This window comes from Strix uralensis, chromosome 2 (genome assembly GCF_047716275.1).
Source record: "Strix uralensis isolate ZFMK-TIS-50842 chromosome 2, bStrUra1, whole genome shotgun sequence".
Classification (NCBI taxonomy): Eukaryota; Metazoa; Chordata; class Aves; order Strigiformes; family Strigidae; genus Strix; species Strix uralensis.
In genome coordinates this window covers 124,454,907-124,474,266 of record NC_133973.1, presented here as the reverse complement: position 1 = coordinate 124,474,266, position 19,360 = coordinate 124,454,907, and the positions used below count along the sequence as shown (strand labels likewise).

Genomic DNA, 19,360 nt, shown 5'->3' with positions numbered 1-19,360 from the left:
TCTATATTCTCCACAGCAGAAGAGTGCTAACAGTAATTTTACTAAATATTTCAGCCCTGTTCCAACAATCTCTTGGAGGAAAGTTAATGGTCATAATCCAAGTAAAGCCCGCCTGAGAAAATCCCAAGCTGTGCTTGAAATACCTAATGTGCAGCTGGAGGATGCGGGAATGTACGAATGCAAGGCTGAAAACTCTCGTGGAAGAAATGTCTTCAGAGGACAACTGCAAGTGTACAGTAAGTGTAATTGCACACAGTATTATCCAGCAATGCTTTGTCCACACTTAAGGCTTTAACTACATACAAAGGATGCTAAGGTCCAGTAGAAGCAAAATATCTTTCTTCTGAAATAAAATTTGTATGGAATTAAGCTAAATATTTTTATTCCTTAGTAATGCATTAAAGTCTGAAATGTTGACTCCCTCAAGGAGCTGGCTTAAATATAGTTTCATGTTTGTTGTTTATGAGTTTTGGGGATTTATTTTAAAGTGTAGTACTATAATTTTAAAAGTCTATTTTTTTTCTCCTGATATGATATATAACAATGACATGCAACTTCAGCATGATATATCTGTCAGAAAATAATATTAGAAATACCTTAGGATTTTTATCACAGTTTTATTAATGTTTCCCTTTGCCATACCTGGGTGCTGAGTTTTGTCAAATTCATTGTACAAGAATGAGAGCTGGAGAAGTCCTTCTGTTTTTGTAGAAAATTCTTAATCTAGGCATGTACAATTTCTGAAGGTTCTGAATTTCAGAAAGTGCTGAATATTTTCTTTACAAGATTGGTCTTTCTAAATGTTTTTTGAGTCAGCGTAAAAAAAAAAAATGAATCAAGTATCACATTGAAAAGAAAAAACAGAACATGAAATTAAAAATATTTAGTAATGTGGTTTAACTCCAGCTGTCAACTAAGCAACACACAGCCACTTGCTCATGCCCCCCTGGTGGTATGGAGGAGACAACTGGAAGAGTAAAAGTGAGAAAACTATAGTTGCTGTGAAGAAAATTAACTCTACCACATCCAAAACCAGCATATTCCCCCCTACTTGTCTGATATCATTTACATCATGCTCAGGTCCCATACTATCCAATACATCCTCATTAACCACCACCCCCCTTTCCATGCTTTAATACAATATACAGGTATCATTCCCTTAGTCTATGGACCACCCTTGTGAAATGTCTGTAAAATGTCCATAAATGTCCACAAATGTCCACAAAATGTACACTGAGTTCATGTAGTCCATGGTTTTGGGGTCCATCTGTTATGGTGGTTACTCAGGACAAGAGAGGTGGTTCGTTGCATGGAGTTCTTGGGCACCAAAGCCAGCTCAGGTCAGGTCACTGCTGCACTTGCACTGCTTCTTGTAAGGCTTGTCATCCACTCTTTTTGGCTCATTCCTGCCATAGTAAATCTTATAATATGCAACTCAAATAATGAATTACAACAATTTAAAGGTAGATCCATTACAGTCTCCATCCCTGGTTCCTTTGGGCCAGGTTATAGGGTTTAATATTACAATGAATAACTCCCCTTGCTCCTAGCCTGGTTAGCAGCAAAGGGGTTCCTGCTATATTAAGTCCCATAACATGCAACTCAAATCCCAGGTTACAACAATTTAAAGGTATTTCTATTACAATCTCCACCCCTGGTCTCTTTGGACCAGACCATAGGGTTTAACATTACAATGAACTCCTCCCTTTACCCCTGCTCTGGCTTGGACTTATCCACACCGGAGTCCCTTAGGAGTGTACCTGCTCCAAGGGGATCCTTATTTATGAGTCACAGTCTCTTTAGGAGTATACCTGCTGCGGCATAGACTTACCCACACCCACAGTTGCTTTGAGGTGGACCTTTTCCAACATGGCCTTGCCCATGGGCCACATTGCCTTCAGACATATACCTGATCCAACATGGCCTTACACACAGCCACAGTCCCTTCAGAAGTAAACCTGCTCCAGCATGACCTTACCCATGGCTGCAGTCCCTCCAGGGGTGTAACTGCTCTATCATGGGCTTATCCACGGCGACATGCTTTGAGGTGCTCCAGTATGACCTCATGCACAGCCACAGATGCTTGGAGACATACCTTCTCCAGTGTGGACTTATCCTTGGACCACAATCCCTTCAGAGGCATATGTGCTGCAGCACAGACATAACCACGGCCACAGATGCTTCGAGGTGTACCTGCTCTGCTGTGGACTCATTCACAGCAGCAGACGCTTTGGGGTGTCCTGCTCCCGCATGGACTCCCACAGGCCACAGTCCCCTCAACTCGAGTTCACGCTGCAGTTCCAGGCTGTCCAGTGCAGCAGCACAGACAGCAGCGATGCCCTGGCCATCTGCCAGCCCAGGCACATCGCCATGGCTGTTATCAAACTGTTCCCAGGCACAGCAGAGTCAGATGATAAGCAGCACAGCAGCACAGCGAAGCAGCGAAAGCAAAAAGCAGCCACTAACGACCGCTAGAGTCTAATATACAGCAAGGCAAGCAAGCCCCATGGCAAGTGCAGGAGCCTGCCAATTAACAGCTAACAGCAATAACAGCTATAAATTTTATCTAGCACATTCCAATCAAATCTGTCGTTATCTTGAACCCTGTGAGTCCTACGTTGGGTGCCAAAACACTGTTGTGGTTTAGCCCCAGCTGGAAACTAAGCCCCATGCAGTCAATCACTTGCTCCCCCCCATGTTGGGATAAGGGAGAGAATTGGAAGAGTAAAAGTGAGAAAACTCATGGGCTGAGATAATGACAATTTAATAGGTAAAACAAAGGCTGTGTGCACAAGCAAAGCAAAATAAGGAATTCATTCACCACGTCCTATTGAAGGGCAGGTGTTCAGCCATCTCCAGGAAAGCAGGGCTCCTTCACACGTAATGGTCACTTGGGAAAACAAATGGCATAACTCTGAACATCCCCCTTTTTCTTTCTTCCCCCAGCTTTATATGCTGAGCATGATGTCATACAGTATGGGATATCCCTTTGATCAGTTGGGGTCAGCTGTCCCAGCTGTGTCCTCTTACAACTCCTTGTGCACCCACAGCCTACTCACTGGTGGGGTGGTGTGAGAAGCAGAAAAGGCCTTAACTCTGTATAAACACTGCTCAGCAATAAATAAAATATTCCTGAATTATCAACACTGTTTCCAGCACAACTCCAAAACTTAGCCCCATACTAGCTACTATGAAGAAAATTAACTCTACTCCAGCCAAAACCAGCACAAGTAAAAATTATTAATTTTATATAATAATATTGCTGCATCCTAGAGGCTAGAAACAAAAGCTTATATAAGACATGCCCTGAATAATTACATGTCAAAGTTTTCCTTATGTTGAATGTATGCTTGAGTCCCACTTCTTATCAATTAAAGGTACATCACTTGCTATCATTCCATGAATCCTACAGCCTTAAATACTTAGCAGAAAAGGTCTACTGCAGGAGATCATGCAATGAATCTTTCAGACTCTGAAGTGTTTTCTGTCTTCAGTTATTGCAGTCAGTGGAATTCCAACTGCTGCAGTTTAGACAGGTCCTCAGGCTAATAGATACCTTTAAGAAGGAGTCTCTCCTGTTAATCAATTTTATTTTTCTTTTCTTAATTTCAGCCCATGACTCCTAGTGCTTTCTCCCCATTACTAACTGTACGCAGTTCTCTGTCTTTGTTACACACTTTCATCAAATAACCATAGACTGGCATCATATATTTAGTTTATTTTCCACATATGTCAATATTTCCAGGTCCATAATCAATTTTCCTGTCTCCTCCAGGTTTCCAATGTCTTTATCTTAGCTCCCTTGTTTTTAGTGTGTATCAGCATATCTCTGGATGATGCTTCTTTCCTTGTTTTTGGTTCTCATCCATCTAGATCCAAGGTCAGGATTCTGTCTCAAATTTTTTTGGTATATGCTGGAAAAAATATATGGTGGCAAAGGTGGAGGTTTGCACCTTTCATTTTGGACATGCTATCCATACTGCACTTGCAGCAGAGGTTTTATAAGTCTTTTATTGAAAACAGCAGTTGAATCCCAGGAACTACTTGATGCCTCCTACTATGCCAATACCCCAGAGATACTTCAGTATTAAAAATTCTTACTGTCAGTTACTTCCATGAAAATATAGCAGCTCCTGCTAGGAACCTAGGGGCCAGGGGCATTTAGCAGCATGCCCAGTCTTTTTTGACAACATTTCTTAAAATGTCTGAAATTCAAAAAATTTAATTTGAGTTATAAGGTATAACCCAGCTCATACATAGCTGTTTTCTAGAGCTGTGAAACTATTAGATGGTAAAGCACCTTATAAAGGTGTTACAGTTATCTCTGCCTCCGTCTTTCAGAGTTGAAGAAATATAAAATGTGCTCTTCAAGAGAGAGACTAAGATGATGGAAAATGAAATTATTACCTCAAGAGCACCCTGCAGACCTGTGGCATAAATTCATGGCAAACACAATGTAGTGTTCTGCACAACTCTGCCTCTCTCACTAGCCTGGACACATTTTGAGCAGAAATGATGGTACTCAAATCTAGGGGTCCCTGCAAAACATTTTCTAGATCAGTTTTCTTCTACTCTGTCCAGACAGAAATATGAATTTTTAGTTCTCCACTATTCTCAAAATTATATTTTTTTACAGACACTGCCTTTATGGATGAAGCACAATTTCTGCTAATTGTCATTTTTTGAAATAATATTCGAATGACTTCTTTAACATTATAGAAAGGGCCCACTTTAGATTGTTTCATTCCTCTGATTAATAGATATTTGAGACTAGTATGTTACTAAGTTTCTCTTAAGTCTATTATTTTAGTTTAGACCATCTTACAAATAAGTCAAAAACAGATCTGAGTCAGAGTTTCACCGACCTCATTATCAGGGAGTGAAGTCAGAGCAGGTAACAGAGGGCTTCCAGATGGAAGAGACTGGCGGTGGCCTCCAGAACAGCAGAACAAGAAGCACAAACTGTTACTAGCCCCCTACAAGTGCCTTTTCTTGGCCTTGAGATGAAATATTCCCCAGCGAGCTTCTCACAGCCTTCAGTGCTCCTGAAGACAGCATGAGTGTCTCACTGGCCTAAAAACCTTGACAGCCCTTTCCAGGGGTGTAAGAAGGTTTGGGTAAGAAGGTTTTTAGCAGTGCAAAGTTTAGCCAAATGTTACTTTACAAAACTGTCAGATTCCTTTGCTGACAGCTGCTATGCCAGGATTTGGGGGCATTACTTGTAACAGCATTTCCTGCTGTACTTCTTATTCATAACAAGAGTCAACATGAATTATTTACCTTTAAGCTCATTGTCTTTTCACTGACATCTTATTCCTCTAGGAGACAATGATTATTTTGGCTCAGAAATTCAGATGTAGGCCATCATTCCTTACCAGAGGTTTCTTGTAAAATTTCAGAGCAGGCTGTAGGACCAGCTGTGTCATACTGCGGTCTCACAATTTGCATGTCTCTGTAGGAACTCACTCAATGTCTGTTTGAATCTTCTTCATTTTGTCAGTTGCATCTGATCTGGGTCACCACTGAGTATATTGGAGAAAGCCCAGGACGCCCAGTCTGCCTGTCTGGTCATATTAATCACAAAATAGTGATTTTTCATTTCTTACCTGATGCTGCAATCCAGATATACCATGACTTCCTGATGCAGCTCACACTTCGGATGTTGTTCAGAAAGTGGTATTTTGAATGCTGACAATCTCGGATTGTTGTAGTTTCAGAACTTAGCTGGAAATTCAGCTGTAGAAATGCCAAAAGCATTAAAACCATAATTTTGGTAATGCAAGACATCCTCATATGCACTTCAACCTATTTTGAGAGGTATGATTCTTCCCCAAGTGATCTGATCATCCTGTAAGTTTCCATTAATTTTATTCAAGCTCAAATTGATTAATAGAAGAGATTAAAAAAAAAAAAAAAAAAAAAAAAAAGGGTGGTGAAATTGGCCATTAACCTTTTGTAATCACAGTTCCTCCGCATATCCTGGCTAGCAGCATTTTCCCAATGGTAAGCACTGCTTTGTGCAATTCCTGTTCCTCTCTCACTCTGAAACTCTTGGGTTTTCTTCTGTATTACCTATTCACTAGTGCCAGTTCAGCAGGGGGTGGTGATGTGAAGCAGACCACAAAACCACTTTTTTGGCCATTTTTATTTTGACTGGATCAGTTTCCTGATCCTTCTTACAGCAGTGCCCCATGAGCAACACTGCTGTCACAGCAGGAGGGGTGGTTTGCTATAACACAGGAGAGGAACAAGCATCTGAGGGCAGGAATATTCTATAATGCAGTGTAACAGACCATCCTGATATTAAAAACCATTTTAATCACTTCCTTATAAAAACTGTGTAGAAGAAAATCCACTCCTGCCACTACAGGTTAGCACCATGCAGTAAACTGGCTAGAGAGGAAGAGGTTTTTGTGGTTAGAATTGCACTTTCAGTTTAAATTTGCTATCTTGTCTTTCTCACTGTGATAGCTACCTATTCTTATCCTACTGTATACTACTCAATTGGCCTCGTGTCCAGAAAACTTTTTTTTTCACCCCAAACTCTGTACTGATTCACATTTTAGGAACTATCCAAAGTCATTTGTCTATGCAAAATTTTGTCCTTAATTTTCTTTCACTCAAAAAGTTGCTTAATACTTTGAGAAAGTAGGCTGAGTTTTCTGCATCTGAATTTAATTTTGCACAGAGGATGTAAAAATTGGCCTGTGAGCTTGCAGATTTATTGCCAATTTGTGTTTGTAAAACATTTTGACATCCTTGAATAAACAGGTGCAGAAATGCAGCATAAAATAAATCAGGGATTGGATGGTGATTTTAAAATCTCAGGAGCACTGTATAAAGCTATGGCACAATATCCATAAAGACTACTGAATATCAAAACACATCCTTCTATTTTTATATTCACCCCAAAATTCTTCACTGGGCAGATAGAAAGCAGGCAAACACCCATTTTTCCCCGAGATGAATGTTGCATTTATAAAAAGAAAAAAGAGCTTGTAACTTTTGAAATCTGTTTAAATGTTTCTTAGAATTTATATTTTCTAATGAAAATTAAGTGCAATTATGAAATTACATTTTCTTTGCCTGCATGTATGTCAGGATGATGTTAACACATTTTCGTTAAAAAAAAAAAAAAGAGACTTAATATATTGAGTCAAAGATTATACATCCAGTTAAATGTTTCACTTTTTAAATTATTGACAGGGTTTAAGAACAAGTGATATTATGGAGAGTGACCCTTGCTAATGAGCAGAGGGGAACTGTTTGTGGCAAAGGAAGGAGTACATAGAGAGAGGAAAGGAAGCCAAAAAGTGATTAAAATCTTTCTCTCAATCATGCATTTAGCTCTATTCCTGCAACATGGTTTGTTCTTAAAGGGGAGGGAATCTGGGTCAATGCCTTTGCCTGATGGCAAGTTCAACAGCTTGAAAATTATGAATCCAAAGCCCATTTAGGCTATGAGGAGAAAATTCAGGGTAGAAATACCCCAACTAATGAAAAAAGGTTGTTAATTCCAATGGGTCATACCACTGTGATTTGCAAGTTTGTGGTTACAGAGGAAAACCCCTGCCAGGACTATGCTGTCAAGACAGCCACAGACAGAGGATAGGGAATGGCAGTTGTGCACTGAGGAGAACACCGCTACAGCCAGGCACAGGGAAATAATTTCATTTCAGTATAAACAGGTGCGCACTCTAATTCTGAATGGTCTGATTCATGATTAGATCAAATTCAACATAGAAAAATGAGACTAGACATGCTTTGGGTCTTACAGTAGAATTTTCAGAAAAGTAATGAAAAGAATGAAATATAAATAGGAACAGTTTAGTGCTTCTTTAAAACTACATGATTTTATGGCACCACTGGCTAACTTTTATGAATTTTTAGTTACACATTTAACTGTCACATTTTCCAAAATCATATTAGCATACTCACTTTCGAAGGAAACAATTGATTCTCAGCATGCTTCCTTTGTGTGTACCGAAACAGTCAAAAAGAAAACAGCATCAACTGTAAAATGCAATGAATTATATTTTTAGAACAATTAGTAGACAAGTGAGTGGGGACTCCCACAAGCTGCTTCTGAGGATTTCTTGGGACCCTTTGATATAACTTAAGAATCAAGTGATTCAGTGCAGCAGAGTAGATATGAAACATGTATGCATTGTCTTCACTGAAATAAGAAGAATAAGGGAGCAGATGTTTTTGGTCTTGGGTTTGGGAGTGAGGTTGGGTCAATCTTACCTCTGTTTTCCTCTACTAAAAGGGAAATGAGTGATTCTTTTTCTGGTATGTTTCCAGCTTCTGACAACTGTCTGGTCAGGGACTGAAGCAGGCTATTCTCTGCTTAGGAATGATAGACACCTCATTTACTTTCTTTATCATCCATGCACAAGATGTAAGCTAGAAGCAGTTAGTCACCTGTCATGCCTTTTCATATCTTCTCATGTCTTTGATTGGTGACCTGTCAAACGCCAGCTAGATTCAAAGATTTATTTTTAAACTTGGTTCCCCATGTTTAAGTACGTTATCAATTACCTGACACTTGAAGCAGAGACTTTGTTGTGACAGATCTGGACTTCTATTCATACCAAGCAGAAGAATTTTACATTCCTTTAGCAATGAAGACCTTTTAGTTACTTTCTCTACTATGAAAAAAAAAAAAAAAAAAAAAAGCTGACATTTAATATCATTAAATTAATTATTTTCACCTATCATCCTCTTTTCTATACAAATTAATATGGCTACAGTATGAAAACACAGAAGCTGGCTTTTAAGCATACATTTTTATTTCTGCATATGAATGTTCAGTTCCTCACTGAGTCACACAAAGTATTCCAAATTATAAGATCCTACATTCAGGTATGTGATTGACTGCCGCATTAAAGATCTGCTTCTCTGCAAAAAATATTCCCTGCTTTTTAACAGATTATTACATGAAATTTAGGTACTAATGATCACATATACACCTAACAACTCTCTACCTTTAAAAAAAAGACTGTTTTAACATTGACTTACTATGTTCCTGATGAATGCTGGAAATCTCATGGGTTCTGTGCTTAAAAACATTAAAAGCATCTTCTCCCTTGAAATATGAATTAAACTCAGGACACTTTAACAAAAATATGTGCAAATAGCTAACCAAATGCCCATTCAATCCTAGCTGAATAAATCATGATTTCCTAGTAAACTGAGAAAACTACATGAAACAGAGTCTATGATGACTGCCCTCCTTACCAAAATTTAAATAGTTTAAGTCTTGAAAAGTTACTGAATGTTCTATTGTGACTACCATGTAAATGCCCTTAAATTCAGTAATAATTAAGGCATTAATATATAGTACTGTAATTTAATCCATTGGATTTTATTCAGTCATGCAGGTTTCTATTCCTGGTCATGATACTGCTCACTGCCTGGTGCCATTACAGCATTCCTTTTAAAGTTATAGATGGAGTTTTGGTATTTTTCTTACTTTCTCATTTGGTTTTGGTTGCTTGTTTAATTGTGCTTCTTTCTGAGAGTAAGCTAAGCCTTGTAAAGGTCATAATTTAAGATCTTTAATTGATTAGGTTTTTGCATATCAGCTAGAGACTTTGTATATAGCACAGTATTTTTTCCTTGCAGCCTACCCACATTGGGTGGAGAAACTTAATGATACTCAGTTAGACAGTGGAGATCAGCTCCGATGGGAATGTAAAGCCACTGGAAAGCCAAGGCCCACATATCGCTGGCTGAAAAACGGAGTTCCTCTCTGGCCACAGGTACATTAGATGAAGAGTCACCACTATGTTGCATGTTTCTCCTTTCATTCAGATAAAGTCAGTTAAAGAAAGTACTAAAGAGTACTTCAGAAATGACTGCTTTCTGTGTTAGTTTCTTAAGTGTTAGTATACAGACTATGCATGTCCCCTCTGAATCATTTCAAGAAATGTAAAATTGCATTCATCAGTAATTCTCTGTAGTTCAGAAATATTTGAGAGACAGGACCACCTGAGCTGTGTCTGCAACAGCATCTGCCATTGTACTATAACGCACTTCTAAGAAATCTCCAGTATGTTTGTGTTTTCTTTTAGATGGTAGCATTATGCCATTTGTATCTTTTTTTTTTTCTGTATAAAAAGTAACAACTCAGAGAAGTGCTATATTTGCTGAGTCAGATTCCTTCATATTTCCCCCAAGGTTATGTTGTTTACCACATTTTGGTTGTACATAATCATACTCTACAAACCACTAGCAAGCTAATGTAAGAGATGCAATGACTATTATTACATTTTCATCAGCTTTTAACTCCGTTAATTCCCTGCAAGTAACAGAAATCACCATCAAGACCATTAAAATGTTCCATGTAAGACTCCTAGAATGTAAAGACTTTAACTACAGTCACCTGATATATTTTAGAATTAGACCTAGATAAAATTCCCTTTTCCTTTTAAAAGACCATTCATGGCATGGCCTGCCTTTTATTTCACTTTGTTCAGTTTCTCTCACCGAATCATCATGGCAGCCCACATCATGTGGGTTTTTGCCTAGCATCTTTCCATTTCTATAGTCTCAAATTATTTAAAGAAAAGTTTTTTAAATCTATTTCATGCATTTTTCCAGATTAAAATAAAGCTGTTCAATTCTGGGAGAAAATGTCTCCATTTGTAAATGAATTCACAGAATGGATTTATGAATATAAAAGATTTAATGTCTTTCTTTTCAGTGAATGTCGCTTCTCTCTGTGAACATCAACCAATTATGCAAACAATGAGAAAGAAAACATAAACACAGTTTACTTTTGAAGCTGTGAGGCATTGAAAATAAGGTTATATGCCTTTACTTTATCCATTTCTGTCTTTCTAAATGGAGCTATTGGTCCTGAAATTGAAGCAATTTAAATATCTGTACTTTTTGGTTTTCTGATTTTCCAAATCATTAGTTGCACCAGGCTCTGAAATTTCAAATTAAATTTGAGTTTAAAATGGGGGTTTACAACAGAGAGAACTTTTTTCAGTTTCCTCTGCATTCCCAAACACTTTATCCTTTATCAATTTTTAATTAAACCTACAACAACTGTAATAATGAAATCTAGAGATGTTTTATAGCAGTTCAAATTGTTCATTATACAGTTCCATGAAGTGCACATTTCCATAAACAGCTATTAATGCCCCTTCTCTTCCAGTTGTGGTAATTATTTTCTACTAGTGGACCTTTCAAATAAGAAATGTGCACTAATGATGAAGGCGATTAGACCCTTTTACTCTTACTCATGCAAACAACCTTTTATATTTATGAAAATAGTACCATGACTAAAACCAAACATTTTCTAGAGATGTGAAGATCATCAGATATGTTACACCCACAACTGACTTCTTGCCTCATTAAAGTTCCCAAGATGAACTGCTTCCAAAAATCATATAGCAGACAAACAAGGAAACAGACAAAAGCAAGCCTTGGAGACAGTGAACTTGCACTAAAAATATTTAGCTTTAAATATTTTTTGGAGTATTTTCTGCCCTCCCCCCCATCTGCTTTATTCTTGTCATTCCTTATATCACAAGAAAAAGTAAGCCCAAGGAAATTTGTTGCTCAGTTTTGTTTTAGCTTAATAATGTCTTTTGTCCCTTTGCCTTAAGGTAATCGTACAGCAAATTTCCACTGTCTGTTTGCTTTTACATATTTATTTTTTTTAAATTCCATTACAGACCAGGATTGAGATGGTTAATGGTGTTCTGATGATCCACAGTGTGAATGTCTCAGATGCTGGAATGTATCAGTGCTTAGCAGAGAATAAGTACGGCACCATTTATGCCAGTGCCGAGCTGAAGATTTTAGGTGAGTATTACTGAAAAAGAACAGACTGTTCCTTTTCTTCCCTTTGATAATTACATTTGTTCTTGGTCCATTATGATAAAGAACAGCCTCTGCCAGTCCAAACTTAGCAAAGCAGATAAAAGTGGGTGTGTGGCTGGGTCCTTTGCTGCCGAAGAGAGCACAAATCCTTCTGTTAACTGAAAATTTTCTTTCATAAATTACTGACTTAGATACATTTTGTGACTGTTTCTCATATAAGGCTATTTCAGTTCAAGTAAATGAAAAAAAAAAAAAAATTATTCCCTCAAAAAAAAGTGTGGGAGAAGAATATGAGAGAAAGTAAATATATTTCAGTCTCTGCAAAAGTTAAACTATTATTTCTACCAAGGCCATTATTCAAAGGTAATTAAGCATGATCTCAGTTTTAAAGGTGTAAAAATTTCCTATGAAGTCACCAGAACTGATTGAATACTGGAAATTACATACTTGAGCTAATATCATCCATAGTAAAGCAAATACACTAGATAGTGTTACCTGGAAATGCAATAAAAATTTCATTATTCAAAAGTTGAAGTGGAGAGTTAATGAGGCAAAACTTGAAGCATGTCTTTCCAACACACTAGTTTTCCTTAAAGCAAGCTGTGGTAACACACAATGGAACAATTGTGATAAGAGAACTTCCATGGGATTAAGTGAGACAGACTTGTAAGAATCTCACGATCTTTATATTAGAGTATGGTATAGCTGAAAAACCGGTGTCTGTCAAATTCCACAACCATGTCAGAGATGAGAAGTCTCTGAACTGCTCAGACCTCGCAGGTTTCAAAACCTGCACCTGGGAGTCATTCTTGTAAACTCCCAGTCAGGTGAATAATAAAGCTGAAGTTACTGAAATAATATACTACATTTGACCTAAGATTTGGTTCTTCTGAAGAATAGCCTATCTAGCACATTTCCACTGTTTCCTAGCTATCAACATTAGAATTTCACTGATAACTCTCCAAAATTATTCTGTCTAGACATAAATTAAAACCCACAGTCAGTGGTTGCTCTCTTTCCATCACTTTACTTTGTCAGTTGTGATTCAGTCAGCAAAGAGATCCTGTTGGTTACAACATTCTCTTGATCTGTTTTTTATATTGATTATAAAATAAGTATACCTATTATATCAGATAGTTGTACACTTTCTTTGATGTTCTCTAATAACAGAAATGGACATTATATGTTGCTGCAGTAAAATCAGCCTTTCATTTTGTCACTTGTGAAATTGTACCCCAGTTAAATTTTAACCATAATGTTGCATTAAACAAGCAGTTGTGTTTAATTTTTCTGGATTATTAAAGGGAAAAGAACAGAATAAATTGTCCATATAAATAGCTCTGGTATGAAAATTACCCAAAATAATGGTAGGAAATTCATACGTATTTGAAACAATGGAGTGTAATATGTTCCTATATGTGTAGCTGAGATAGTTGCAGAGGGGGCTTTGGTTTTGCAAAGCTAGTTTAAGAAAAACACAAACAAATGAGATTACTTAAGAACAACTGTCCTTTTTTGGTGTAAAATTAAACAAATACATTTATTACCTTAGCTGATGTATTGTAATCAATAGGACATCTTGAAAAGTGAAATACTAATAACAAGAAACGGTTAAATATCTTCTATTAAGAAGTTGTCACTTTTCAGTTCCCAGTTTTCAGACAAATATAAAAAGGGAAAGCAATAAAATTTCTCTGACAGTAATATTTTGTAAGATACTTTGGATAGCTGTGGAATTTAAACTTCTTTTCATTTTGAACTAGTTACTTCTAACATCTATGAAATCCAAAAATTTTGGAAAAGATGTACCTAAATCAACTATAGTAATTTCTAAAGCTGTTGGATTTCACAAGCAATCTTACTTTAGCATGCTGATGTGAAGGACAGTCACTAATTCATAACTAGATTAAGTTATAGACCTGTCATTTAGTCTTGGCTGCTGATTTCAAATATTTTTTAAAATTCCATCTATTCTGCAGTGTAATAATTTCCAGGCCAAAAATGGAGATTCTATCCACAAAATCAAATCTATTATTCTAATCTTCTATTAGTAAGTAATGAAACAGGAAGCTGTGATTGTTCTCTGTAGAGTTAACATACTTCTTTTTAACAGCTTCAGCTCCCACTTTCCCACTAAGTCAAATGAGGAAAACAATAGTTATTACCAAGGGCCAAGAAGTTGTGATTGAGTGCAAGCCACAAGCCTCTCCAAAGCCAACTATCACGTGGAAGAAAGGAGACAAAGCATTAAGGGAGAGTAAGAGGTCAGAAGCCTGTTTGGTAAACTAAATATTATGTTTTCATGTTTGATTCTGTGATATGATATGAAAATACAGCAAGTGACAAGAACATGCATATGTTAGCATGGGTATGGCATAATTATTTTGTCAAGCTGATTTGTCTGACAGTAGTAACTTTATTGTTTCCACAATATTGAAATGAAAAATCTTAAAATTTCTCAGAGATGCAAACAGATGAAAAGAAGTTCTTATTTTGCTTTTTTCTCTATTTTCTGTTACTCATTTCAAAAATGTTTCAGTTACACTGTAGAGACACTACAAATTTAGTGTATGAGAGTATTAAAAGCATAGAAGCTGAAGCAGACAGGACCACATTAAATATCAAATGTGCTTATTCATTTGAAATAATTTTAAAAGGCAGATTTGCAGCTTGATCACAATGGAAGTCTGTCTAAGAATAGCTTTAAAATGATTCAGAGAAGAAAAATACGATTCCATTATAGCATTTAATTATACAAGTAATTTCTGCACTCAGCAGCACAGCTGTTGAACAGAATATGTTTGATTAAATAAGTCCCGTCCAGCTCTGTACTTTAAATACGGTTTAAGCGCTGCAGGTTAAATGCCAGTTGTAATTGCATTTTACAAGATTGCATGTCTGTACACTAGAATAGTTTTGCCACCATCCACATGGTCTTTAAGTACACAGAGCAATCTTATCTTCCATCTGGTAATGTATGTGAAAGAACCACATAAACTGACTTGTACGGCATTAGTCAAAAAGATAAAAGCAAGGCCTTTTTGTTCATTTCTGCAATACTGACGAAAACAGTAGAGTGCATCTGTCCTTGTTAACTGCAAAAGCCATTTCATTCAGGTGAGTTTTATTTTCATCTCATACCATTTGTTTTGTTTTGAGAAGGAAAAATCAGTAACTTTTTATGCCATATTGGCTGCTTGGGAGGGCAGAGCAAAACAGCATTATATACAACATTTTACTAACAGGTATGAGTTGAATAGTACATATTGACAAGATCTGTCAGAATGATATTACAAAAATGTCAATAGTATCAAATATTCTGAGACTGATGCCTCTACGCTGTAGCCACACAGATAACTGTTTTCACTACATGACGTTTTCCTCTCATCTCCACAAAACTCACTGTGGTTTCTCTGATCACCATATGTAAATCATATTTTAATCCAAGACCAGTAAAGCATTTTGGTAATCCCTTGATGTCTATCCAAACATAGCCTAACTCTGAAGTTAAAATCTCATAAAAATAAGATCTTGAGCTACATTTTTGGTATTTACAGCTCTTGATACTTGCTTATTTTGACAGAGGCTGGAATGGGAAATGATGAAACATGGAAGATAAAAAGATTGTTGAATTATTTCAAATCTTTGAAAGACTTAGGTTGTGTTCAACTTAATTTTTAGTCAGCTGTTCAGGGAGAATCTTGTGTCATTCAGAGCAGCTCCCCTTCATCTACTGTTTATAGAGGGTGGAGGTGAGCGTTGGTTTCAAGGGAACTTAGTTCTGCCTCTACATACATAAACAACAGTAATAGAGTCTGTTTGAAGAGGAAATGAGGAAGCCTATCATGGTTTTGGGAAAGAAAGTGTAACTCAGTGGAGGTAGTATGTTTCCATGTTTTGGACACTGAACCATTGGAAGAGGACTGTGTAAAACTTCTTAAAAAAGGAATAATCTGACATGATTGAGCACATCTATATACTTTAAAAATGGGCTCTCTTCATAGACTGCTGATAAAAATCCCAGAAAAAAAAAAAAAAACAATTAGGAACTGTTACGTGATGAGTTTGCAAAGAATGTTAAACCATCAAAGAAATTTTTAAAAAACATTCTAATTAAATAATTAGGAAGGGCGAGGATGGAAGAGCAGAATATATTTCTTTCTTTTCTGCCACAGATTATTCCTCTTCTAGAGTGCTTGTACCAAGTGCATGTTGTGTTTCATTTCTGCCAGCCAGAAAAGGGATTCACTCCATTTAGCCACATCTGTTAGAAAAGTCTCAATACAGAAGAGACCTTCCCTCTGTGGAGAAGAAGAAATTCCACTTGACTAGTGGGTCTGCTATCATCTAGACCACCTTTTCCAAGCTGTGTTGCCTCCTTAGGCGTGCCTCCATACAACCAAAATCTAGTTGACTGGACTACCTCCAGCAACATTTCTGTTTGAACAGAAGGCTGTTCCTGTGGGACTTGTGGCTGGGTACATTTCTCACTGCAGTCAGACCTTGACTCTAGCTCCTGAAATTTAATGCAGTCTGAAAGTCTCAAATGTTTCAGATCCATTCAAAAGGCTAAAGCCACTCACCTGGCAACATAACTGCGGGGAGTCTTCATGAGGTCCATCTCTTGGTCTGTTTTTACCTTTGAACTAATCATCCAGCCCAAGGTCTTCATATTCACAGTCTATCTGCTAGGTTTGCTCTCCCTGGTGAGCAATCATTACTCTGAGCAGTCAGGTCACTTGATTCCACTTGGAAAGCATCTATATATTCTAACAGCTCTTTTGAACAGCGTTCTGAATGAGTGGCAAGTCTATAAGATAGAGCAAAGTAAGTAGGACATTCACAAATATTTGCCAACAAAAAGTATCATTCTGAGTAGAATAGAAACATACTTATTTAATAAAGATCCAAAGTATTCACGATTCATTCTATTAACCAGATGTAAGACCTGCTGCAAAAGCCACATTTTAATGAAATAAAATATATTGTATTGGAGATCTACTATGCACAAGATTAAAACTTCCAAAGAACAAGGTATAGTCTGTGAAGCTTACTGATACAGGACATTTAATGATCACTATCAGCATTGGAAAGGAACTGCATGTAAAATTCAAATCTCTTTTATATATCATTATCTCAGTGAGTTGTTCATACATTCAAACAAACATAAGTTCATCAGCATTTTCACCTAAAAGTTAAGAGGAGGGCAAAAAAAGCTATTGATATACTTCTATTTTGGAATTATAACACACCTGAGAACGACAGTGATGGGAGTTGTGTAGGTAAAGGAACACACTTAAGATGCATATTTTCATGAATCATCTCACAATAATTAAAGTTGTTAACTATCTTTACTAACCACTTGTCTCTGGACTTTATTGTCTCACAGGCTGATAGATGACTGTCATTTATGGCAACATGTGATAATGTGTATTCTGCTTATTGATTTGAACATTGAGATTTTCAGTTCATAAGAATTTTGTAAAGAACTTTTGAATCTTTTAGTTCATAAGAAGATTTGGTTTTTTATAAAGTGGATTTTATCAGGATAGAAATCTAAAAAAAAATGAGTTTATACTTTGATTTATAATAAAATGTTTGATTGGAACTTTGATTTATGTCCTAAATAGGAAGAATTGGGCTCTTGGGCAAGAGTACAGTGATCAACAAACATTTTGGTGAAGTTTCTGAAATATTCCAGTCAGATACTTCCTAATCTGTAACCAGACCCTCATTTACTATTTTAGCATCAGTTTCTAAACAAGACTCAGACCCAGACCATTCAGACCAGAAAGTCAGTCGGGAGCTTTTTTCTAATTAAACATTTTTTTTTAAACTTATGTATCATGCCAAAAGAAGGCAACAAAAGTGATATTTAATAAAATTATTTTATGTAAACAGTAAACTTTATAATACACAGTAGAATAGACTGGAATCTGTTATCAGTTACATCAATATAAATCAGGAGTAATGTTAATAAAGTCAATGATTAAACTATGGGCAAACATTTTTTATAAATCCTTCCTGTGTTCAGGTTTCTGTAAATTGCAGGTATTTTGTAATAATTTACTACTGCACGAATTTTTGTGAGCCATTACTCCATAAGGTGTAATCTCTCTTTCATCACTTTCTTAGTGTCACCTACCTTTCTTGTCTAGATGTCCCTGTAGTAGTGACTAGAGCTGGTTTAAACAGATATGCTTGAGGAGTCATAGGTATTAAAAAGCATTATAAGTCTTTGTTCATCTGTTTTTGTTCTTTCTCCTACATCTAAAATATTCTTGTAATTAAACTTCTATTGAATTTTCACTCTAGCTCATTTCTATTACATATCCATTAATTACAGTTAATATAAAATAATGCAAAATCACTCTGGCAGTGCAAAGGGTTCTATTCAGTCCCTATTTTTTTTCCTCTATTCAGAACACCAAGAATTTAAAGAAAATAGCACAATTTAACCAACAAATGGGTAACTGAGGAAGCAGGACTTTTATAGTGCCAATTTTGTGCTGCTTTATTTTGCTTTTGCTCCTTTTCCTTTTGAAGCTTCTCAAATAACAATGCTTATTTTATCAATGTTTCTTGTGTATCCTAATTTGTGGGCAGATTAATATTTAATCTAAGAAAAATCTAAATACAGTGATGTCTAAACATATGTGTATGCATTGATAATATAGTTCTGCATTTGTTGACTGCTCTCTTTCCATATGGCACAGTGTAAGCTTTCTCCTTCACATAACAGAACAAGCTTTGCAGAAAAACATTAACAGTCTCTGAAGGTCAGATTCACAATAGATCACCATGAGCAGGACAATAGTGCCAGTCTCTCAGTGGCCATTGTATAATTGTTCATATTCATCCACCTAGGTCCAAGGTTAACTTTGCCTGAGGACCAAAACATATTAAGCATTTCTGTGAGGAAATAAATGGTAACAATAGTCCACCTGCCACTTCAATTCAGCCACATTTCCTATGGAGCAATTAGTTTCCTGCATTCCACCTCTGTTTGAAGGAGTTCTGGAGATAAGGTGAAGAGAACTTTTGGCAGGTTAAGCAGCCTCGGTTTGACCAGGACCAGGACACAAACCAACATCCCTGTTCCTGTAGTAGGCATCATGGTGGTGTTTTTATTGACTGTAAGTGGGTAAAACCTTTTTATTCCATTTTCTCTGAATGATATCAAGGAATCATAGAACAGCTGAGAGTGGCAGAAGCCTCTGAATATCACATGGTCCAACTGCCCTGATCAGAGCAGGGTAAGCTAGAACAGGTTGCTCAAGATAATGTCCAATCAGGTTTAAAGGATGGAGACAATGCAGCCTATCTGGGAAACTTGTTCCTCTATTCCAGTTAATCACACCTGCAGTAAAAAAGAAAGATATTACAGAATCACAGAATCATCTAGGTTGAAAAGGACCTTGAAGATCATCTAGTCCAACCGTCAACCTAGCACTGACAGTTCCCAACTACACCATATCCCTAAGTGCTATGTCGACCCAACTCTAACACCTTCAGGGATGGG

General features: G+C 36.8%; 1 protein-coding gene across 6 annotated transcripts in view; it reads left to right on the top strand.

Moving 5' to 3' along the window:
• CNTN5 (contactin 5) overlaps window positions 1-19,360 on the top strand; it is a 666,666-nt gene that overhangs the window by 518,664 nt on the left and 128,642 nt on the right. For all 6 annotated transcript variants that reach the window (XR_012627723.1, XM_074860212.1, XM_074860211.1 and 3 more), the window contains 4 exons: window positions 55-236; window positions 9,628-9,764; window positions 11,691-11,820; window positions 13,952-14,102. Coding sequence is in view for 5 of the 6 variants with exons in the window: in XM_074860212.1 (XP_074716313.1) it covers window positions 55-236; window positions 9,628-9,764; window positions 11,691-11,820; window positions 13,952-14,102 (600 nt within the window). In the remaining variant the exon portion in view is untranslated. The remainder of the gene's footprint in view (window positions 1-54; window positions 237-9,627; window positions 9,765-11,690; window positions 11,821-13,951; window positions 14,103-19,360) is intronic.